Below are 24,152 nucleotides of genomic sequence, written 5' to 3' on the forward strand. Positions count from 1 at the left end.
AAATTTTGGAAATTTCCCAACCCAGAAGTCCGAGCCAGCAGCAGCCCCGAGCCAAGGTGGAGCCTGCCCGGCCCCAGGCAGCGGGGGAGTGGCAGCGCAGCGGCAGTGCTGCCCGGGCCCAAGGGGCGCGGCAGCACCGGCTGGGCATGCCCCTCTCCCTCCTCCCGGTAGCAGCAGTCAGGGACGCCCCTCTCCCTCCTCCTGGCAGCACTGGCCAGGGACGCCGCTCTCCGTCTTCCCAGTGGCAGTGACGAGTGGGGCTGGGGCCGCTCCCTGGTGGCCATCCCGAGCAGGGCCAAGCCGGTAAACCCCGTGATCCTGCGATTCTGTTACTATTTGGCAACTTTGTGAAAGTTGCACGCGGATCCTCGCTGCGAACAAAAGTGCGGCTTACAATCCGGTGGGGCTTATTTATGGAGGAAAAACAAAATGTTGCTGACACCCCAGAAGTGTGGCTTATAACCGTTGCGGCTTGTAATCCTGAAATTACTGTACACTGTAAATCTTGTGAGCATGTTGGTGTGTCTGTTTTCTGGATTAGTTTGCTTCCCAAGCTCTACACTGATTATGTGGTCCATTTGAGTAGACTCCATATCTTGTTCCTTCTCTTCCACAAATGGTGAGATTGATGGACTCTTTGCCCATTTACTGTCACTTCTGTGGCTCTTAGAAGGCAGCTTGCCTCTAGCACATTAAAAAGGCACAGTGAAGATCACAGTCAAGCTGCATTCTGTCTTGAATGTAGCTTGGGAGCTGTCAGATCTAGTAACCAGTGCAGTTGGCCATTGCAGGAGACAGTTTTGAGGAGAGGCTTAAAAGCATGCTGGGTTTTCTGACTCTTACCAGAATACTCTTACTCTCACTCTGTCTCTAAGGAGAGAGTGAGGTAAAGGCTGGGAGAAAAAGAATGGAAAGCTGTAGATTGCTCTGCATAGATCTGGAACATGCTGCTTTTATATGGGTAATAGCTCATGACTCTGTGAGGCAAGATCTTAGTAAATTCCCTCCTGGATGTAAAAAGTACTCATGCGGAGGGTTCCGAGTGACTCAGACAGTTACACAGAGGTGGCTTCCAGCCCTCTTTTTGGATCTCTCACTGTTATGATCTACTTGCTTTTTTTGATTGTTGTTCCATGACTGTCTTTCCCAAGTGAAGCCTAATTGGCCCTTGCTGGGTCTAGAGGAAGAGCTATTTTCCCAGAGAACACCTTGCTGAGGATGCTGTTCTGAGCTGAGCCTGCTGTGTCTTTGTGTTTTGCAGCACAACAGCTCCATGGCAGGCTCAAAGCATGTCACGGTGCGTGGGCTGCAGCCCGACACGGAGTACACGGCCAGAGTGCGCTGCGGGGCGGCCAAGCACTTCTGGAAGTGGAGTGAGTGGAGCCCAGCCCTCACCACCAGAACTAAGGAAAGAAGTATGTCCAACCCACTGAGAAGCAAAGTTTGAGGGATGCTGTTTGCACGCCACGACTCTTTGCTGTTTGTTGTTACTCTTCTGCTGTGTAGCAAAAGCAGAGGCCTGTTGCATGCATAAAAGAATCATGCTAATCAAACTTCAAGAAGATGACTTCTTAAATAGTTGTTATCCTACCTGCTAGTCTCAGACTCCCTGCAGTCCAGGCAGTGGGAAATCCAGTTGACTGGGAAGATGGACAGAGTTACAGTGCCCTTTGAGGCCTGGAGGAATGGCCCGGATGTGGGAACAAGAGTCTGGTGTCTGCAAGCAAGATTTTCTAGGGAAATTTTTCTGACTTTAATTCAGAAAAAGGAATCAGGGGGAAAATATGTTAAGGGATAATGTTTGGGCAAGACCTGGGAGAGATGGGAAAAATGAGGTGTTGTGAGTGGAGCTTCTTCAAATGGGAGGAAGCAGTTCAACTGCCTATCCTTTCCACACCCAGAACATTCTCATTTTCTTGTCTTGCTATATTTGTTGCAGCTCCATCAGGGAAACTGGACATATGGAGAGAAATTACACCAGTTCTGGGGGGACGAAATGTGACTTTGTTCTGGAAGGTGAGGCATCTCTACAGAAGTAGAAACAAAGTCCTTCAAAAAGGGGATGGAAATTTCTCTCATGATTTTTCTGCAACTGATAGTGATTCAATATGAAAATATCTTATACAAACCTAAAACAGATTGTATATAAAATATCTCAGAACACATGTAGCTATGGTGGTGTGCTGTCCTGGAATTTCAGACATACAATTCTGTTTTTCTAAGTATTAGTACAAGACATATCCCATTACCAAGATTTCTGCATTTCCATTTCCACTAGTACGTGTATGAATGTATGAAAACAAGTGTTTATATTCTTACAGAAATAACACATCCTGTTAGTTATTTAAAATTCTACATGATCCTCTCATATTTTTTCAGCAAAATTTACTATGTTATTGTTCTCTTCCTCCATAATTTTTTTCTCAGCAAACACCAAGTTTTCAAGCAAATGGAAAAATTGTTTCATATGAAGTAACTTGGGAAAAAATAGAAGATGGCTCCAAGCCTGAACGCATCTCCCTTTCTTCAGTCTACAATAGCACAAGGATTTTCATTGACAACCATTCCTACAGAATCAGTATCATGGCAAAGAACAATGCTAATTTTTCACTTCCTTCAGTTTTGATCATCTCTAGAGCTACAGATAACAGTAGGAGTACTTTCAGTTATAATTACATGATTAGAGTTTTGTTTCTACCTGTTTTGAGTGAAGTCATAATTTATCATCTTGAGCAACAAATTAACCTTATCTCTTAACTCACACCACTGCTTTCTGGAAATTATGACTGTATTTTTTCCTACAGGGTAGCAGCTGTATGTTTATTAAACTTAAGTGCAGAGAGTGCCTCCACAGATCAAAATACATTTTGCCCAAAACTAGGGCCTCACACCTGCAGTAGGTGCCTTGATGGTGCAGCCAGTGCCAGTGTGTTTAGCCTCTTGTGACTCTCTGCCTCTGATTTTTTTTGCAGCTGATTTTTTTGGTGAATATGTAGTAACAATTGCTGGATGGTTTCTGAGCTGTCAGCTTTCAGCATGTGAAAGACCCCATATGTCATTTAGTGAAGCAATACCACTCTTTTTGTGTTGTTCTTTTATTGTTGTTTTAAACTGGTTAATATAGGAACTGTATTGATCTTCATTTATGAGTCTGAAGTGTCACACAGGACAATAATATGAGATTCTGTTTTGTTCATTCCTAGGCACTGAAGAGCTTAAGGAAGGACAGGTTAATGGTACTGATGGTGGCATTTTTATCTCCTGGGAGCCCAGAAGTATATATGACAGTTATATTATTGATTGGTGTAACTTTCCCAGGCTGCAGCCTTGTGATTTGCAGTGGAAGAGATTTGGACCCAACACTTCCAGTGCTGTGATCAGCTCAGGTGAGAACCAAACAAATATTCTTTCTGATTGTGCAGCAGTTCTTCAAGCTGTGGGAATTAACTGAATTTAGGACACACATTCATTTTTGAATATTTTGAATATTGAATTCTGTGCTGTGCCACTGTAATTTTTCAAAGGCATGTGACATCATGTTTTTCCTACCAAATTAATTAGACAACACAAATGTACCAGCACCATGAAGCCTTGGAAGGCAGCATACTATATTAGACAAGTCAACACACTATTTTAGATAAAACCTCTACTGAGTGGCTTATACAAGCATCTTGAAGGAGGATGGTGAGGTGAATGAAGGAGTTAAAATAATTTAGCAAGAGAGATGCAGAAGGCATCTCTATCCTATCTGTAACATGGATCAGAAGTTTAGACTCAAGCAATTTAAACCCATGGTGTAGTGAGAGGTTTGGTGGTGTCAGTGTGGAATAAATTATGTGTCTCAGCACCAGTCCTTGCTTAGGAACAGTTGCATGTTTTTTATCCAGTTGTGGCCAGTAGACCTAAGTCCTTTCTGTCTGTATGAAAGTTGCTGCGATATGCTTCCACAACTGCAAGAATTTAGTTTTCCTAGAGTCTCTGAAGTTGAGAGCTCACTTTGGAATGAAACTTGTTTGAACAAAATTTGATTGATCACAAATTTGCAATAAAGAAACTGCACCTCAATTCATATAAACGTAATGAAGGGGACTGTAGTAACACATGGGAAGAGTATTGTCCAATTCTGAATTGTCAAATTCAAAGTGGTTTCTACTTTGCTTAATGTGAATGGGAGTGGATGTCAGTGAGGTGTCAGAAAAACAAGGAATCCTGATACCTGGATATGTATCTGCATCAAATATTCCAAAACACAACCTTTGCCTGTGCCAGAAATATAAATGAAATTGTCTTTCATTTTGGTGCCTTTTGAGTTTATTGTTCAGTCACCTTGAATATTATATGGCAAAAGAAAACATGTATAAACCTCTCCTGATTCTCTCTTTCAGACAAAATGTGTTTAATTCACATAATGCACACCAAGAATTAGCTTGCCTTCTGTCTCCTTCAGTTGCTTTAATAACACAATAACACTCAGAAGATGTCTAACAGGTTATTGACCTCTGTAGGAAGCAATTAAATAAAAGTAACACTGAAAGACAAACCATAACCTATTTTTGTTCAACTGTTTTCTAGCTGCTTTTGTTCCGGGAGTGAGATACAAATTCTGCATCTATGGATCTGTTGCTAACAGAGCCTCCTTACTGGAAAAAAAGATTGGTTATCTCAGGGAACGACGTAAGTGGGAAACATATTTGGGCCATGCTAAATTGATCTGTCACAAATAGAATAATTGCCTCCTCCTACAGCTAGGTAAAATTTGATTTTTTGTGTCCTTTCTGTATCTTCAGTGAGGCATTTAAACATTCTGTATCAACATACAGGCCATACATGGAGGATGTTTGGCTAGTGCAGTGACCAGGTAGAGCCCATCTTTATGAGGAAAGCTAAACAAAGCTGTGATTATTGGTTATTGCTTTGTGTATTATGTGGATGCCTGAAGGCTCTGTGAAGCTGATGTTTTTTCTAGAGAACTTTGGCTTTGTTCAGCTTCTCGTGTTTACAAGAAAGATATAAACACCACACGTGAGTGTGGATTTTTGAAATGATAAGAGAAAACACGCTTGAAGAATAAATGCAAGTTTAACTTGAATTTCCTTTCTTTCAGCTCCTCATCTTGACCCTATTGTGAGAAAAGTTGACCTGACTTACAATTCAGTTACACTGTCTTGGGATTCTTATCTCACAAATGACTCAGAGACTGGTTTTGTAAGAGGCTACCATGTTTATGTGTCACCTGTACAAGGGAACTGCAGTTTGAAAGGATCAAAAAAGCACATTCTTTCAGGTAACTGAGCTCTCTACTGCAGAAAGTTGTGTCATTGATACAGGTGAAAGACTTGTTGGTATTGCAACATCTTAGAAGGTTCATGTTAGGCAGTCTGGCTGGTTCATTCAGCTGTCTCTAGATTTCAACACCTATTGCTTTTGGTTCCTCTCTGTGCTTGAGGTGCTAGTAGGCAGAAGTGATTCCTGGTTTTACAGTGATTTACAGCCCACATTCCTGTTGTCTATGACTCCTTTTTCAGCTCCAGAAAAGATTCCTTTGGTGCTATAGGAAGAGTTCTGCCTCTTGTGATCTGAGTTGTGGATGAATGTTGAAAAACACCTGTTTGTGGTCTACTTGGATAAAAGTTGTAAGAAGCATGTTAGTCTGACTAGGATTTGGGGAATTTTAGAAACAGATGGGATACAATTTATTTCCTTCAAAATTGGAACACTGTATAAATTCCCCATGTAAATTCTTTTTTAGTAAAAGTATTTGTGTGTGTGTGCTACAGTGGAGTTCCTTCAGGAGAACTGAGCTGTGAAGTGGCACAAAGCCAGATATCAGACCTTTCTGTTCCACATGCAAAACTGCTCCAGATGACTTTGCTCCATTATAATTTTCAGATATTTCCAACATGTTAAAAGAATATATAGATTTTTTTGTCCTTGACTTTTCTTCTGCTTGGGTCGTGTCTTGTGTTCTTCTGCTGATTAGACTAGTGCCAGGATGAAAAACATAGTTTGAACTGAGGAAAGCTTATGTAGAAGTTCTTATCAGAACTGAACTAACCATACAGGTACCATAATTTTGTAAGAAGTCCCAGTTAAACTTTAAAAAATTTAAATCAAAGATTTTCTGCTCCACTGCTTCTGCTAGCAGACAAGGGGTGTGACTGAAAACAACAGAAATAAGCTAACCCGTTTCTCCCCAGGGTTTGGGAATTGCACAATAGAGAAGCAAAAGAAATCTTTTTTAAGTAGAGATTTCTTGCTTTTGATTATCTTCAAAGAAATTAACATAACTTTATGGCTACAGGATTCTGGTAAAAAAAGAAATGGCAAAACTCAAATCATTCTGGTACAATGCTCAAGGAAAAAGAAATTAAAATAAACAAGGTTTCTTTGACAACAGGTTTTTGATTGTGTCTGCCAGAGGAGGCCAATGCTGTGGCCAGTCTCGTTAGAAGGGATGTGAGTTCAGCCCAGTGGCAGTGAGTCAGGATGCATCATCCTTCCCAGAAGAAAGTGAGCAAATTACAAGCAAGGCGGATTGCAAATGATTTGTTATTTCAGTTAACTGATTTTGTAATATTTTGGGGACAAGTTATGGCAGCCTTTCAGTACCTACCAGGGGGCTTTTTAAAAAAAGGTGGAGAGAGACTTTTTCCAGAGCGTGGACTATTAGGACAAATGGTAATGGTTTTAAACTGAAAGAGTATAGCTTTAGATTAGCTATTAGGAGAATATTTACTGTGAGGGTAGTGCAACTCTGGAATAGGTTGCCCAGAGATGTCCCATGTTTGGCAGTGTTCAAGGCCAGGCTGGATGGGGCTGAGTAACCTGGTCTAGTGGAAGGTGTCTCTGTCCATGGCAGGGGAGATGGAACTAGGTGATCCCTACTAGGTGGTCCCTACTAACCCAGAGCATTCTGTGATCCCATGATTCTATCTTATCTGTTTTGTTTTAGATGGATCAGAGCTATGTAAATACACAATTGAAAACCCAGAAGAAAAGGAATACACCGTGAAACACCTGATGCCAAACACAAAATACAAAATAGCAGTTAAAGCATTTACAGGTGGAGGAGAGACTCCCATTGCTTACTTTAGATACATAGATACACCTCATAACTGTGAGTACTGGCTGTGAATAATGTCCTCTAGCAGAAGGATGGGATAATTTAAAATGTTATAATAATCTTCCTTTCTTAGGGGAAAACATTTAATTCAATGCAACATTCACTTAAGAAAGAATCCAACTGAGAAATGATACAAGGATACCAACGTGGCATTTTGATACTTCTAAGTAGAGAGGAATTTTTCTAAATTTTAGAACAAGCCTAATTCACATCCTTGTTTAAATCTTATATCCTTCTGGGACATAGCTCAATATGTGCACATTTGCATGCCTAGTGAGCCTGTTCATTAGAACTCATTGAAGAATTGTATTTGGACTTAATTGGTTTTCTAATATAGGGAAATCTACAGACTTGTGTACAAACAGGTAATTCCTGTATGGAGTCTTGAACTTCTAATGTTGATTCTTACTCTCATCAGTCTTTAAAACCATTGCCAAGTTCATTCCTTCATAAGCCAATACAGAAGGATTGTGGCATGAGCACAGTAGTTTGCTAACTGGGCAGATTTTATCACAAAGCAGAAGAGGAAATAATTTGCCCATAACTTTGTTCCCTGAAAATACCAGTCACCATGGTTGTGAAACTTAAGATCCAAACTAGAGGTGCCTGGTTGGGGTTGGAAATGAAGGGGAAGGGATGGGAAAGAGGGGAGCATCAGCTTATGCAAGGAGACTCCGTATTTTAGTCTAACTACTACAGTGTCTGACCATCATGGTAGCCTCACAGGCTTCTGCTTCCAGCAAGTTCTAGCCAGCCAGACGTTTGTACAGCCAAGCAGAGAATAAAAACAAGGGCTTAATTAACCCTAAAGAGATGCAAGGAGAATGTAACATGTGCCCATTCCCTCCTGTGGCGTGTCAAACTCTCTGGCACAGGGCAAGAGGGCACTGGACCAGGCAAAGGGAGAGCAGGCACTAACCGGTGCTGCCCTCAGCCCACTTACAGCCTCAGCTGTTTGTGAACAGCATAGCCCAAGGCTGTCTTCTAGCTAGAAGGAAATACTGAGATCCCTGTATCAGCATAAATCCTAGGAGATTTGAACACTTGTATTGTGTTTTGCTATAGTCAGTCCAAAATGGAAGTACAAATGTTGTTCATGTCTCACAGTAAAAATCTCTCATCTGTGGGTCTGAGAAAATCTAAAACAATATTGAAGTGAGATTATCATTGCCTTAACTTCTGTAAATTACTCCTACAGCTAAGATGCCAATATAAGGGCAAATAAAAAGCAATCTAGTTATAATTCCATTCTGATAAAGGGAATCAAGGTCTAAAGGCTTACAGAAATAACCCAGAACTTCCAGCCAAGCTACCTTGCAACCATGGACCACAGAGTTTTACTGCTGAGTTAGTGGCAGGCATCCCCTCAGACCTGATATTATTTTTGCCCCAGAAACTCAAGCTATATTGACTTTAACATGTGAAAAGTTAAAAAATCCCCATTTTTAAAAAAGTATTTTTCTTCCACAGTAAACATCCTGTACTTTGTATTCCTAGTAGTGATAGTTCCAACCCTGGTAGCAGCTATATGCCACTGGAAGATGAAGTGGTAAGTTGTAATGCATGTTTCTGTTGTAGACAGAGATTATAACTAATCTAATTCAGAAACCACTGCTGGAGCTTGTTGCTTCCAGGCCATTGCAAGGCCTCATTAATTTCTTCCTTTGGCTATCTGACTGTGTGGATATTTTAAGTACTTGGCTTGTTCTGAGACACTGGTCATCTGCTGCTGTGCCTGTACAGATCTGTGGGTGGATTCTGCTGGTAGAGCATGCTTTGATAAGAGAACAAAAATGTCATTTGTTTTGGACTCTTTATTTCCAGGGTGAAGGAATGCTGCTGTCCTGTAATACCTAGTCCTAACAAGAGCAAAGTACTGTCATTCAAAGAGTTTAAGGTAAGACCACTGAAAATCTGGAGTTTTTAATTTGTCCATACTTTGCTTAGTAGATTTAAAAAAGAAAAACTATTCTTGTGTTGACTTAATTTTAAAATTTACTTCTTGACAGCTTCTGTGTTGACTACATTTAATCATTAACAAATTAACACAGTTTAGTATTATTATTTAGTGGAAAACTCTCCCTTTGACATTCATATGACTCTGCAATAACCAGCTTATATTGCAGTCTGTTACTGCAAAAAGGAAATGCACAACTGGAGAATAAAGGAAATCTTTTGATCAGCAGGTGATTCCTCCACTGTTGTTGTTCAAACCCCTGCACTGTCTGAACTCAACAGTCCAGAGGATACTGGACTTCCCTGCAGCCTGTGCGCTGTGTCTGCCCCAGTTTCCTCGGGAGGACATGCAGGGTCATGCACTTGCTGGCCCTGGGAGGATTCAGGGGGTTCTGCCAGGCACTGCCAGGCCTGGCTGGGAGAACAGGATTGGCAAAAGATTCAGCTTCTTCTGTAGCCCCTTGGAACTGGGAGCTGCTGCTTCTGTGCTGTATGCAGAGGGTTCCAAAGCCTTTGCCCTGGCACTTTTGTGGCTGGTGGTTGAGGAGTGAAGGACACATAACAGCCACTGCTGCTGTCTTCCAGTTGCTTCTGCCTCAAACTAAAACCAGAACACATAAAAAACCTGGCAAAGTCTTTAGAGTAGGGGGATGTGGTTCATTCCTCAAATATAATCATCGTGAGTTTACTTAAAACAGAAATCTCTAAATAAATAGTTTGATAAATTTCACATAAAATATAGCTTCCATTGAACATCCTCTATGTAGGTTTTCCTTCAAATTCATTTATTGGAAAGTGCAAGCTAAAAAAATCTGAGGAATATTAGAATTCCTTAGAGTAATCACTCTCCTTTCTGTACTCTGGGCTTTTTTTATTGAGTAATTTTTTTGCTTAATGCTTCCCTTGTAGATTGATTCTGAGAAAGTGCTGAAGATCAGTGACTGCCTTCCTGATGTGCTAGCCATGGACAGTGATGCTGAAGCTCAGAAATTGCATCCTGTTACTGGGAGCTCGTTATCATCAACACCAACTGAAGATAAGATTGAAGGTCACAATTCTTTCTGGATTTACCCTAGTGAAAATGTAGTGAGAGACGTTCCACCCACACCTACATCTCAAACTCATACTTCTTTTGAGAATTTTGCTTATTCTTCTTCACTTGAGGCTGAATCTGATCTCTACCGTATACCAGAGACACTGGAAGCAGGCAAGACAAATCATGCAGTGATGTTGTACCAGCCACAATGCTATTTAGATATTTTTCATGAGGATGCAGCCTCAACCACCAGAGAAATACCTGAGAGAAAGAACAATCTGAGGTACATCTCACAAACAGATGTGCACTGCCTGGGTGAGAAGCTTTGATGTTCTGCCCTCCGGTGGGTCCATCCAGTGTTTGGCTACACACTATAAATGAGAATTTCTAAAACCACAACTTCTTTTGATTAGGGTTCTCACAAGCCCAGCTGCCTGACTGCCATTAATACGGCAAAACTGTTGTTCTTGGACTAGTTTCGAGTACTGATTTACACAGAAATTACGTGTGTTATGGTTCTACTACAACTTACGGGCATTAGACGACATTTATAGGCTGTTTTGTGGCCTGTATTATGCAGAAAGTTACATCACAGCAATCTGTCACAGGCTGATGCAGAGAACTGCTTTATTTTGCAGAGATTAAAACTATTCATAAAGTAGAGGAGCAAATGAAACAAGGGGGAAGATTGTACTGCTCAAGAAGTGTATTTCTCTTACAGTGTCCTCTGTACTCTGGCCACCCCAGCCAATGGGTACTGTGCTACTGGGCATGGAGCATTACCCAGCCCAGTCATTTTGGAGGCTGGCTTGTATTTTCTCTCTCTCAAATGATGTAAGGAATCATCATAGAAATGTTACCTGCACACAGTGCAGCTCATTCCTATAAGATTTGAAGGAACTTTGACTTCCCCAGGAGTGCTGCCCAGACCACCCAAATCCAGTGATCATCCTGCTTTTATTTCACTTGTGTCCCAACTACATTTGATGTGTTAAAGAGCACAGAAAACAGGTTTTTATAGCAAAGACCCTGCTTCCATTTCTTGTAACTGGGGCTCCTGACACTTACACTTTCTCTGCCTAAAGACTCTTTAAAATCATCTTAACTATACATTGAAGAGATGTAGGGAGTTTGGTGGACAGGAGTTAATTTTCCACAAGGACAGAGGTGGTACCACATAGCATGGGCTCTGCTGGTGCACATGAACTGAACTTTTGTCATTGACTCCTGTATTCCATAGCAAGCCCCAATCTGCCAACCAACAGACAGGCTGGTCGTAATCACAGGTATATGAATCACATTTGTGAAGAGCATCATATTCAGGCTGCCTACATCTAGATCTCTCAACACTAGTTTTGCATGTGTTACAAAAACAAAACCAAAAAAATAACACTCAGTAACACTGAGTAACATTCAGAATCCCTACAATAGGCCACGGTGCATTTGGCCTTTCATTTTGATTTCAGGAAACGGTACATTTGTAATGAAGCAGTACAGTTGGAATTGTAGCTGAAAGTTTCATCAAATGTACCTCAGTGCACAAGGAACCCTTTGGTTTTGCCTCCTTATGCTGTTTGGAATCTGTCACAAAGAGATGGTTTCAACTTAAGAGTACACCATAAGTGATTCTCAAAGGTGAAACAAAGGAAGGGTGTCTAACAATTTGATGTTCAGCTAGTTTGGTAATATGTAATTATTTGCCTTCCCTGTGTTTCACCAGCTAATCACACTCCTAGAAACCAAGCAGCTGCAGACAAAGTGAGATCTGATACTGAACCACATCTAGTTTTTATAGTGTTGCTTACAGATACTGTTGTAATGTCACAAGCTGTGTTGCAACAGGAAAACCAGTGAGACCTTGCACAGCCTGTGGGCTGAGACAAGCACTGACTGCAAACAAAGGGAGAAGTCTTTAGCTTGGAAAAGGGGAGGTACAAAGATACAGATACAAAGATGGGCAGATGCGGTTGGAGGTGTTCAGTCCACATCCTTGTGCTGTGCACAGGTGCAGGTGGCTCACAGACTTGAGAAGCAGAGGAGAGTTTGCAGCATGGTCCTTCCTTTCAGCCTCCAGCCAGCCAAGTAAGGAAACACAGCTGGGCACCTTCTGCTGGAGGGCAAGAGAACAGGAAGGGTAAGTGTGAGGTTAGAACCTCCAGTGCTCTCGATGCACTACTTCGTGTCGGGTTGTCTTAAATGAGCAAGCAGTTAATAGTTGCTAAAAGGCTGTTTATTACAAAAGCACTTAAGTCTCAAAAGCAAAATCACAGACATTAAAGTCCATGCTAAGTTTCAGTATAAAGTCCCAAACAGAAGTAGAAGCTGCTCTTGTTAAGGACCCGGGAATGTTGCTGTGGCAGCTCCTATCTTCTTCTTAGGTGTTAATGGCAGCGAGCAAAGCAAAATAGAAAAGCAATAGCAAAAGCAGTGGCAAAATCAATGGCAAAAAGCACCAGCTCTCCCCAGTACGTACTCTTATATAGGATTTTTCTAACAAGCTAGGATACAAACTTGGATCACTACTTCTTAACCTGTTAGAATTCCAATTTCTTAACACGGTAGAATACGTATAAACTATGCATACAATCTGTCTTGTTCTAGCTGAAAAATGTAAGCAATATTCTTACTAGAGCTCTATTATGTTTAAGCACTAAGACCACATTCCTGGAGCCTACACTGAAAGCATTAGTATGTTTTTTAACCTTCATTACAACTTGCACTTCTACTCAGGCATCCTTTCACTCACTAAAGGCACTGAAGCTCATTCTAAAACTTACTTACTGACTCACTTACTTAGGCTAAAACTTAAACTTACACCTCTGCTTTATGTGCAAGTAGCTTAATGTACTTCAATCCATCCAAAGGCTTTAATTCAATCCCTGCACTCTGATCTCTCTCTGAAAAATTCAGAGAGACCTGGCTCAGTGACTCCAAGAGTAAGGGAGAAGGCTGATACTATTTAATGGATACATCCCAGGGAGACTTTCTCCCTTTATCTTAGCCTCTGCTTTGAGGAACAATACATGTGAAAGCTTGATACCACAGTATCTTTATAGCTTGGAACACTGGCTTCTCCAGAGTGCTTCATCACATTGTATACACTTGTGTAGCTTAAAAGATTTACTGCTGGAAAAAAGGCCAATAATGTAAATGCTTTGTCACAACTAATACAAAACTTCTGAGCTCTACATTTCAGAAAAAGATGTATTTATTCTAAAATGCTGAAAAGGTATCCTAAATCAAGAGTTATGTATTAAGGAATTAAGATAAAGACATCAGTCAAAGAAATAAGAGTATTGCACAAAGCATTTTAAATTTTGACATTGCTGCAGTTCTTCATGCCAGGAGGACAGCTGCAACAGGCACAAATCTCTGCTTTGAAAAAGCTGCTGTCACTGAGGCCGGGCTGCAGCAATTCCATCCAGGAAGTGAATCAAGGCATTTGTGGGTTCAGCCAGCTGTGCCTTCCTGATGGTGGGGTGAGACACCCGGGCCTGGCTGAGTTCCCACCTCTCAGTCTCCTGGTTGTTCCCAGGGATATCCCGCTCTGATGAAATTCCATTATCTGGATGCAGTGACACACTTGAGCACATTCCAGATTGCTGAGTGAGGGAAGGAGAAGCTGGCTCCTCTTTCCTTATAAACCGTTCTGCTTCCTGGCTCTGATGATATTATGCACCTCCTGTGCATAAAAAGCACACAAATGGAGGATTCCAGGAAGGATAATGCCTCTGTGCCAGTCAAAGGGTATAGTCTGGGCACCAGAACGGAAGATTAGAGAAGTTATTTTGGCATGTGTGGAGAAGTGTGTATAATTTTTATATATTAAAACATCTGTCTTGCATTAATGGTTGAATGAGTTCAAAACTGTAATGCTCTCTTTTTTTCTTGTTCATAATGCAACTTTCACAGCTGTTGTTGAAATGCTAATACATAAACCATCACATAATAGAAAATCATTCTCGGTATGTTAAATTTTTAAAATAAAAATGATGTGTGAACTATTAAAGAGTCTCTGTATTTTATAAAGCATTAATGTAAAATATATTTTTTGCAAAAAAATTTTATTTGGGAAGCTTCTGATTGTTCTAGTTAACTAGTAACTTACAAATATAAATTAAATTCCAACCCCTTTCTAATGCTGAGGTACACAGGAGACCAGAACAACTATAAGAAGTTTAAGTACATTTTATTAACAACGCATCCCTTTGATAAGTCTACGCTTTAGGAGGCCTTTAATGCTCATTGACATGAACTGTACACAGTATACAAAAGAAAAAGAAAAAAGAAAAACACAAAAAAAATCAAGGTGGGCAATACCATTTTGGGACAAGCTTCTGTTTAAATTATACACAGCTCAATGCAATATTCTTACGTAAAATATATAAATACTTTTTCTTTCTATGTTACAGGTATACAATATAAATCAGATTTCAATGTCTGTTCAGTGACCTACAAACTAGAACCTCCAAATATGTAGCAGCGTATTACTAAATGAAAAAAAGACCACACAGAACAGGGAGAGTAAGTATTGAGATTTTTCTTGATCCCTTCCCTCAGATCAGAAAGATTAATTTAGATAATTTCTTGTAATGCAGTTTTAGGGATGCTGACAGCCCAGTATTAGAAGTTTTTCAATTAGATTGACAAAGTGTAAAGCCTTTTTCCCCTTTAGACATAGCATCTTGTGCTGAAACATCCTATTTGGTGGCAAAATGACATTACATTTTTTGGCATAAATTCAATTTTGCAAATAAAATAGTGTATTTCTAAAAGCAAGTCAAAATGTGCAATTTCTGCATGTTGTGGCATTGCTGTCCACTTACTCTACAAAAATAACCCAAAGAAAATCCACATTCTTTAATGACTAGAAATCTGTTGAAAACAAAAACTATCCAGGGAACCAGCACTGGGAGTGAAACAAAAAACAAGGAGATTGGAGACCTCCAGAAAATTAACTGGTTTCTAGCGTGTCCTCAAAAAGTCTTTTGACAGTTTTAAGATTTTGCTCTCACATCGTATACCTTTCATAAGCACACAGTAATAGAAGTGTAATTAAAAAAAAAAAAAAAAAATTGCTGGACCTGTTTTCAAGTGGCCCCAGTGCTGCTCAGAGCAGAAGGATTGTGGGGAGGTGGGCAGGACCTCAGAGCCTGGTGAGAATTCTTCTACTGTGATTGCAGCACCTGAGCTCAGGTTCACTTACAAGCTTAGCCAGCTTCCTGCTGCCCAAAGTGACAAAAAAGTCCAAGGCACAGACTACAAAGCAGCAACTCTTCCATTGCTCACTAGATTTTGATTACAGTCTATTTCTTGAACAGCTACCTTACTCTTCAGGCACCTAGGAGAGGCGCTTTGGTTTTGTTTTCAGCCTCGCTGCAAACCACAATTCTCTTTCCAGACCACTATGTGTGTTTGAAAGTGAAATCAGAAAGACAAACAGGATTCTCACAGGTGCCTTATAAATGTTTATAAGGGCAGCTTACCTCAGTGTGCTGAGCGACTGCACCCGAAACTAGTGAGCTGTTTAGAACTCCACTTGGGGAAAAACCACCACCACCCTGTAAAGAGAGCGCATTTAGGGTATGTTTGTCAGATGTCAGTCAAGTAAGAGCTGTCAGATGAAGAAAAGCAACTGTTTCAAGCACAACATGCCAGGGGCCCCACACAAAAGTTGGGAACTTTGAAGCCAGCTCCAAGTGATGTCCACAACAGCTGGGAACGTTCTGCATTTCTGATTTTCAGAGAGGTGAAAAGTTCTTCTCCAAAAGGAGATACTCAGCCCCCAGCCTCGTCCTCCTTCCCTCTGTGGAAAGGACCAGGCCCTCATGGAGGTGCCTGGGTGCTTGTCAGTCAGCCCTCTGCTCTTTGGAAAGGGCTCCCCTTTCCCTTGCCTGCAAGAGCAGACCAAGAGAATCAGGCAGGTGATGCTAATTGTGACTGGTTCCACAAGCAGCCTCTCCCTCCTGCAGCGACTCCCGCCTCTGAGCTGTGTGTGAGCAAGCTGAGTCCTTGAAGAGTTTTCTCTGCCACAGCAACGAAACTGCATTTGTGTACAGTGTAAGAGAATACTACACATGTTACCATTTATTAAGCAGTATCACCAATCACTCAGACTGGAAATATAAAAAGTGGGTGGTCTGTCAGCTTCCCTAGGAGAAGTGGAAGAGATTTTTTATTAGGCTAATGTAAGCACAATCATTATTTACTACAGCTTTCTTTCAAAATTTTATCATGATACAAATAAAACCCCAAAATAAGGACTCTGAAAGGGACATTTAAAAAAAAAGAGAACTATAAAATTAGAAATTCACAGTTTATAACTAAGCCAATATAAATTTCCTTCAATAACAGTATCCCCTTCATCTGCCAATTAAAGTGAAACATCAATGTGAGCTTAATGTCAGTGTGTAAATTAATTTTCTAGAAATGTATGTTATGTACAATACAGACTTAACATCCTTGATGCATACTTGTTGAAATCTACTGACACTCATACACTTTCAGAAGAAAAATCACGCTTTATAACTGAATTTGCAGCCATAATTTTTTATGTCAAGTTTCTGTTGTCATGTATCCCCACACAAGCGCGTTATTCAGAACACATGAGCATTTCAGGATGGAGATTCTTTCAAAAGTATATTTGCTTACCTTTCTATAATCAAAGGCCTTCCTATGATGCTTTCTACATTAAGTGCTATGGGTTAAAACTTAACAAATGAACAGAGGTGGGTTTTTTAAATACAGGTGATAAAACTTGTTTATTTTGCCTTAACTGCAGAAAAATAACATGGAGTTGTTCGATGTAACCCCATTTAGTTATTAAAACAAATCTCTTCTACTCTAGCCTAACTGAGGTAGTGTTTGAAACTACTGTATAACATACGCTATCCCCATTTGTGGGAAAACTACATTATTTTCCTTTGGAGTTTATACCACTATTTGGTCTACTGTGATTGACATTTTGGTTTTACAGAAGCATTTATTTCTTATGACCAGAAGTCTAATAGTTACTGGTGTGGTGTGTTTTCTAAACACTTCAAATGTGTCTTGCCACACAGATGTCTTATTTGTGTCAATGACCATAGAAGAGTTCAATCAGTTTCTTTTTGCTCCTTTCAGTGGGAACTCATGAAAAGATAATCTTAGGAACTAAATTTGACTATGAGCAGCAACGTACAGTCTGCTTTACCAGAACCTGATGGTATGCAGTGCACATAAGAATTCAGTGAAGTGATAGCTGCAAAGCAGTGCTTATGTGGCATGATCAAATTTCCAATAAGAACAAATAAATTCTACGTTTCACTAGGAATTGTGTGTTACTGTTCACAGGACTACTTATTGAAATCTCCAGTAGCATAGCTAATAAGAACAGAGATATGAGCATCAGGATAAATTTCACTTAAGTATTAATCTGACAATTATAAAAAATGGTAGGAGTGAATGGATAAAAATACGTTCTACTTAGTACAGTCCAGCTGAATTATTCACCTATATCAAAATCAAAGGGTAATCCCTTCTATTACAGGCATTCTAACAAAGGTGGCCATGCTACTGTATATACACATTTGCATATATTTATAATTCCTTTATATAAAGGCTTCTGAATCTTTAGATCCATGATAAAAGTGACAGGGATTCCTACTTTTCTTTTTAGCTTGCACTTACTAGTTTAGAAACGGCACTAGTAACAGGATAGAGGCAACTACTTCAATTATTACCAGTCACTGTATAATTTAACTTTTGCAACAAGTCTTAAATACCAGTACAAAATTTTAAGTACGGCTGCTCCAAAATTTGTTACTTAAGGCTTTTCACTACAATTATTAGTACTATCCGATGCTCGATCACTAATCCATTGAAAATTCAAATAAACCTTTGTTTTTATAAAAAGCTGTTTCTGTGGAACTTGGAAAACACTCATACTTAAGTCTCCTCATAAAACCTGCAATGATTAAATGTCTTCAAGTTCAGTTTATACAATATTTGCTTATCTGATACAAATCATGCTTTTTAGAGGATTGTAGTTGAGTAAGACCCACATTTGTACTATATGAGCATGAGCGTAGAAACTGCAAACACATGCATAGTATTCAGGGAAAACAATCTATTACAGCATTTTAAGTTTTAAATGATTTGTTTTGAAAATCAAATTGTAGTGAAAATCCTTAACTGGTTCAGATAAGATACATGTATGTAAATGCAATGAAATCGAAGAGACTGCTAATAAAATGTCTTAAAACTATAGCAATATTAAAATAACTTAATGAAACCTCAGATTCATTTCTTTCTGTCTGAAGTTACAAATCCCCAAAGTAGTGTTATAAACAGTACAAAAATCAACAGAGAAGGGCTAACATTAATCCCCTGGTGCCCACAACTACAGCAAGGCTCCCCATTGCCGGCAGTGGAATGCACCCCCATCTCTCTGATTCCTGGTATCCAGGGTTTAAAAAGCAAGGCATCATTCTGCTTCTCTGGAACAGAATCGGAAGTCAATTAAAAATGTCTCTGCAAGTTGTCCTATTTCATCGTAATTTATGGTAGAAAATGAAATGAAAACTTGTGGAGGTGTTCAGTGCTTGGCTCTTGCATATACTGGTAATTACTATTATTAAAACTATGGTAATGTTTAATAAATCCCCAAAGGGCTCAAATGACTCTGCCAGTAATTGGTTGAGGAAGAAAATGTTTTCAGTTCAGTCTTCAGGTACCAGTAGCTTCTGGAAGGTTTCGAAGATGATGTTCCAAACTTTTATCCAGTCAGTGGGAGGTTGTCTGAGCATTTAAAGTCCATATGCAGAGCACGGCCTGAGCAGAGGTCAGGACTCAGCTGATGCATCAATTACAGGCTGTTTTGTTGGGGTTGCTAAAATAGCCTCTGCTTCCTCATGCATCTATAAAAGGGAAGGATGAAGTGTTAATATTGCTAGAGATTTTACTCAGGAGAAATCACACACTGGTTTCCTTTAGGATGTACCTATCTGATTACGCAGGACATGAAACCTGCACGCAGACAGCCATTTTGGTACATTCAGTGCACGTGCAACCTCTGCTTACCTGCAAGAACTGAACGTCTTGAAACAGCTCCTGAATGAACCTTCGGGATGGAAGTCGAAATGTACAATGTGCTAGCAAGTAGGACACCTCAGAGTAAAGGCATATGTCATCAAATGCTTGGGGATACTTCTCCTTAATTCTGAATAATAGAATAAACAAAAATTTTTAAGCCTTGAACAGATTTCCATTATATTAAAAAACCCCCAGACTTATCACTAAGATTGTCATAATTAATTCTTCAGTAATAGGCATTATAAATCCTAGAACTGACAAAGCAAGAAAATCACAATAGACTTGTACAAAATTGGACGAAGTCTACACTAATGAGATGAAACAGAATATACAACTTGTAAATTGAACAGAATTACTGTGATTGCCTAGGCTTAAAGTAACAGATTTAGAAAGAGAACAGTGTATCAAATAATTGGCATCCACATGTACAGCAGTCATAAAAATATGTAAGAAGATTAAACTAATCTTTTAAACCTATAAGCATTTTTGAAACTAAACGACACATTTCTCCATTTTCTTTTCGCAGTTGTCATTTTCCAATCTCACTAGCCCAGAAATCTACAGGTTATAAGATTTAATCCCTGGATTTATATTCCTATATTTGAATATTTTTGGTAAATAAATTATTTTCAGGAGTTGTACTCTTGCTTAAAGTAGAGCTGGGTTTCTCAAGAAGTCACTTTACAGTTTGTTATTGTACTCATCTATTATTCCGCAAAAATTAGTTTCTTTTTTAAAGATACATGCTACACTAGGTATGTAATCACTACAGTTGAAATATTGATTTTAAAAAGCTTGGTTAAGACTAGAATACTAAACACAGAGCAAAAAAGATTATTTGTTTAGCTTCTACATTACATTGAATCATACCTGCCCAACTTGTGAGAAGTGAGATTCACTGTCCCTAAGACCTTAAGAGAACACTTATGACTAAGTGTTGCTAAAGCATCTGTAACATATTGAACTTACGTCAGGAGTCCAGTTTCATGGCCCTTAGTTCCTACTGAACTGCTTAAATTGATAACTAAACGTAGGACCTCTTTCCGCAGAAGTATCCGGCACACTGGTGTGTCATCTGGGATTGACTTTACTCCTGGAAAAACAAAAATGTGTGGATTAAAACAGAATTGTCTTTGAGTTAATCTTTTACTGAAAGTCTATTTATGCATTCCATACACACATGAACGAGCATGTTTACATATGTATTCTGAGCTACCAAAAATATTTCTAGTGAAGTCAGAACACCATTATTTTTGGGAATTTGAACAGTTTACCTTTTCAAAAATATTTCTATCATTTAAAAGAAAATCCCACAAGATAAAGTTACAGTGGTATTGTTACCCTAATTCATGTTGCAAACTAGATGAGCTTTTATCAGATAGTGGAGAATTTAAAAATCAGCTACTTTGTAAGAAACCATCATAATTCAAAATGCAATACACAGGTATATTAAAAAATCTCTCTTTACAATAATTCAGTAATTCTTGGACTTCTAAAAAAATTAACATCTGCGGGGGAAAAAAGGCAATTGATTTGCTTGTAATGTCAGGTATTGAATAATCAGCAGAAATGCTGTATAGCAGAGGGGGAAGAGTTTAGAACTATATTCTCTCATTTGGTAAGGGATGATGTTTTTATTTAGATTTGTTTGGTTGTTTTTTTGTCTAATATAGAGCATTAATTAGAGCTGCAGTGTACATAAGCGAAATATAACTTTTTCACAAAGCCTAAAATATACTTTATTAGGGATAGTCTCTAATAATCATAAGGCTTTCAAACTTACCTAATACAAGCTCTGTACTCTTGGTGCTGCTGGCTGAACCATGGGATACTGCATCACTACAGCCTGAAATTCCAGAAAATTTGGAGGAATGCACATCTACGTGATTGTGAATGGTCTGCCCACACCAGTCAGTATACGGAATGTCTGCAAAATCTGACATTAACAAGATGTTGTACCTTTGTTATTCACACTTTTCCTCAATTCACATGCTTTCATTATTTTTCAACAATGGGAAACATGCAAGATTACTGATGCACTACATACTATGCATAAATAAGCTTAGAACTAGATGGTGGATTCTGGACAAGTCATACTCAAACTCTTCCAAAATTGATTTTTTAAAAAAAAATCTTAGAATACATGAGTGGAGTCTTTTCCAGACACTGATGGAAGCCTAAGAAGCCACCACGTGTAGTACTGTTACTGATATATCCATGCTCCATTTTATGTAACACAATAGAGATGCTGTTGCATGTGCAGACTTTTTTTTGTTCACACAACTGTCATAGGTGTTTGCAGGAAGGGTTCTGGCAAGAGCCATGCTCTGCATTATCTGTAACTATAGCTGGGATTTTATTTTCCACCCCTTCTCACTACAGAACTCAACCTGCAGCTCAATTCTCTGAGCCATTCATCACATTTGTGCATCACCCCCTTTGCCAACATTGCTACAAATAAATGTCTAACAGTGTTGTAAAACAGTGAGGATTCCTACTAAGCATCCACTACTGGATTATCTTTCCATCACAGGAATTGACAAAAGGCATGCAACTGCAAGTTCTGCAGAGAAGGTTAGAAAAATAACTCCGAATCTCATCTGAATCTTAAAATATGAGGGAAGATTATTAAATCCAAGAAATTACAGCTCAGCTTCAACAGACTCCATGAATTTCCTTCATTGTATTTTATGGCACAGACTTAATTTGATGTCAGACTTTTCATTAGTTGAACAGCAAATGTCAGTTTTCAGAACACGCATTTAAAGTACTAAATAAGGTTTAAAATCTTTTATTTTGACATGCTTTTAGGAATATTTAAAGAAACATGCAGGCACCTACTTCTAACACTAAAAACGGAAAGCTGGAAATGACCATACAATACCACTAGTGACACAAGGAACTTATTAGAGAAGTAATTTTAAGGTCAATAGTTAAACAAAAACCTTTACAGATTATTTAAAGATGAACAAAAGCCAGTATGTTCACTCAGTTTTATCACACTTCACCACAGGGAACACTAACCTGTACGATTATAGGAAGAGCTCACTTTGGTGTTAGGCTGATAACCCAGAATCTGAACGCAGACACAGTAAAGACAGTTCTCATCTGTGTGCTCCTGGAGCCCTGTGTCCTCTGTACCTTCTAAGAACTGACAGGCATCTGAACGGCTGGTATTCATTATTTCTGTGAGACTGATCTGCTGGCGCAGCATCTGAAAAGGGCTTTTGACAACATCACTTGCACCTGATGGAAGACCTGTAAATAAGATTCAGTTAGCAAAAAAATCCAACAAAACCAAGCAACCAACATTAACTCTTTCAATTAATTTCCACTTCCAAGCCTTTTAAGGCTGGGGATGGAGTGCATGTGAAGACCTATAGAGTTTTTAAGTGGTTAAACTCCCAAGATTGTTAGCATTTGAGAAAGAGACAAAATTTTAGTCCCAACTTATTATATATAACAAAACATTGCAAAGGACAGAATTCAACCTCTAAGTACACACACTGTAAGAAGGTAAGTAGTAAATCCTGACATAGTATCAACATTACTAATACTCACATAACACCAATACATTACCAATTTTCACAGTGTCAAATGAGATTAATACAACGATATACCAGATGTTGAAATTACACATGCATAAACGCAAAAAAAATAAACACTATTTAAAAAACTGTAACTTAGTGACCGTGACAGGAAGAAACTAGACTCAGCAATGCAGAAACAAGCAGAAGACACTTTAGTGACATGCTCTTCCCTGGGTGGAAAAAACAAACAAATACAGTTTTGAACAAGAGTTACTTTACACTGAAACTTAGCAAACTACAGAAGCACACTTCCAGCAAAACCAACTTTGTGTGTAATATTAATATGAAAGGGAGAAGAAACCCAAAACCAAACAAACACAGGACAACAGCTACCCTAATAAACTAAGTGTCAAGCCTTCTTTATTTCAGTTCAAAAACCACACACTAAGACCCTACCGATTTCTGACTTCTCTGGAGGTACATTCCAGAGCAAACCAGGCATTAGAGAACTTGCAATTCTCTTACCCCATCACCTTCACTGATCAATTGTCATGGGTACATCACAGAAAGACAATTTACTTTCTGAAATACACATCTAACACCATACTAAGTTCCTATAAATGAATGTGTAATCAAATGGAATTAGTTCAATATGTGGGATTCGTATTTTTCTACGTTTAAATTTTGTTACTTCCTGTAATGCAGCATCACTACCAGACTTTGAGCAGCATTAGCTCATGTTATCAGAGATATGCAGGCTTTCCTCCTTCATTTTTTAGAGCAGGAACAAACTTTGAAGCAACACATTAGCTCAAACTTAATAAACCAGGGAATTAATGGCCTACTATCCTGATTCCAGAACACAGTCCTCAAAGTTTAACAGCTAAATGATGTTTTCTGTAAAGAAAAATTAACAAATAAATCAACAACCCACCCAATATACAAATAAACAACAGAAAACTACAGGACAGGAATAAGACCAGTACCTCCTCCATCAGATGTAAAGACCCTAGATCCAGGCTCATCAAATGGAGGTGTAGTTTTCTTCTGGAAATAGGGAGTTTCTTTTACCTGGAATACCCAAGTGAAAATTTAAATTAACAGAGGGCATAATCAAAAACAAGAAAAACAAAAAAAACGATTTTATGATGCAAATAAATGTTGCCTGTCTTTTACTTCAGGAAAAATACATCATAAGAGGAAGAAATTAAGAATGAACTCCTGAGTACTAAAGAAAAGCCAAATGAAAAAAATATACATTTGTGAATGAACATTTATGAACAAAGGCTCATGCAGAGTTAGCAAATGTTAAAGTGGTAGTGACAGGCTGTAAGGAAATGAGTGACCCACAGTGGCCATTCATAAATGATCCATGAATCACACCACTGGAGGCACTGGAAATGCAGGACAAATGCAACCAGGATATCTAAAATGC

The 24,152-nt window shown here is 39.1% G+C and overlaps 2 protein-coding genes across 4 annotated transcripts in view; one reads left to right on the top strand and one right to left on the bottom strand.

Moving 5' to 3' along the window:
- OSMR (oncostatin M receptor) overlaps positions 1-14,673 on the top strand; it is a 33,933-nt gene extending 19,260 nt beyond the window's left edge. For all 3 annotated transcript variants that reach the window (XM_033085187.2, XM_033085186.2, XM_033085185.2), the window contains 10 exons: positions 1,262-1,415; positions 1,940-2,016; positions 2,428-2,650; positions 3,204-3,386; positions 4,573-4,674; positions 5,105-5,284; positions 6,953-7,117; positions 8,594-8,672; positions 8,948-9,020; positions 9,989-14,673. In XM_033085187.2, coding sequence (XP_032941078.1) covers positions 1,262-1,415; positions 1,940-2,016; positions 2,428-2,650; positions 3,204-3,386; positions 4,573-4,674; positions 5,105-5,284; positions 6,953-7,117; positions 8,594-8,672; positions 8,948-9,020; positions 9,989-10,444 — 1,692 coding nt within the window. In that variant the 3' untranslated portion in view covers positions 10,445-14,673. The remainder of the gene's footprint in view (positions 1-1,261; positions 1,416-1,939; positions 2,017-2,427; positions 2,651-3,203; positions 3,387-4,572; positions 4,675-5,104; positions 5,285-6,952; positions 7,118-8,593; positions 8,673-8,947; positions 9,021-9,988) is intronic.
- Positions 14,288-24,152, bottom strand: part of RICTOR (RPTOR independent companion of MTOR complex 2) — an 82,305-nt gene continuing 72,440 nt past the window's right edge. Inside the window, exons 33-38 of the mRNA XM_033085183.1 lie at positions 23,704-23,788; positions 22,212-22,445; positions 20,971-21,123; positions 20,157-20,280; positions 19,176-19,314; positions 14,288-19,012 (exon numbers count right to left, since the gene is read on the bottom strand). Of these exons, the coding sequence (XP_032941074.1) occupies positions 18,938-19,012; positions 19,176-19,314; positions 20,157-20,280; positions 20,971-21,123; positions 22,212-22,445; positions 23,704-23,788 (810 nt within the window). The 3' untranslated portion in view covers positions 14,288-18,937. The remainder of the gene's footprint in view (positions 19,013-19,175; positions 19,315-20,156; positions 20,281-20,970; positions 21,124-22,211; positions 22,446-23,703; positions 23,789-24,152) is intronic.

The sequence above is a fragment of the Catharus ustulatus genome, chromosome Z (assembly GCF_009819885.2).
Source record: "Catharus ustulatus isolate bCatUst1 chromosome Z, bCatUst1.pri.v2, whole genome shotgun sequence".
Lineage (NCBI taxonomy): Eukaryota > Metazoa > Chordata > Aves > Passeriformes > Turdidae > Catharus > Catharus ustulatus.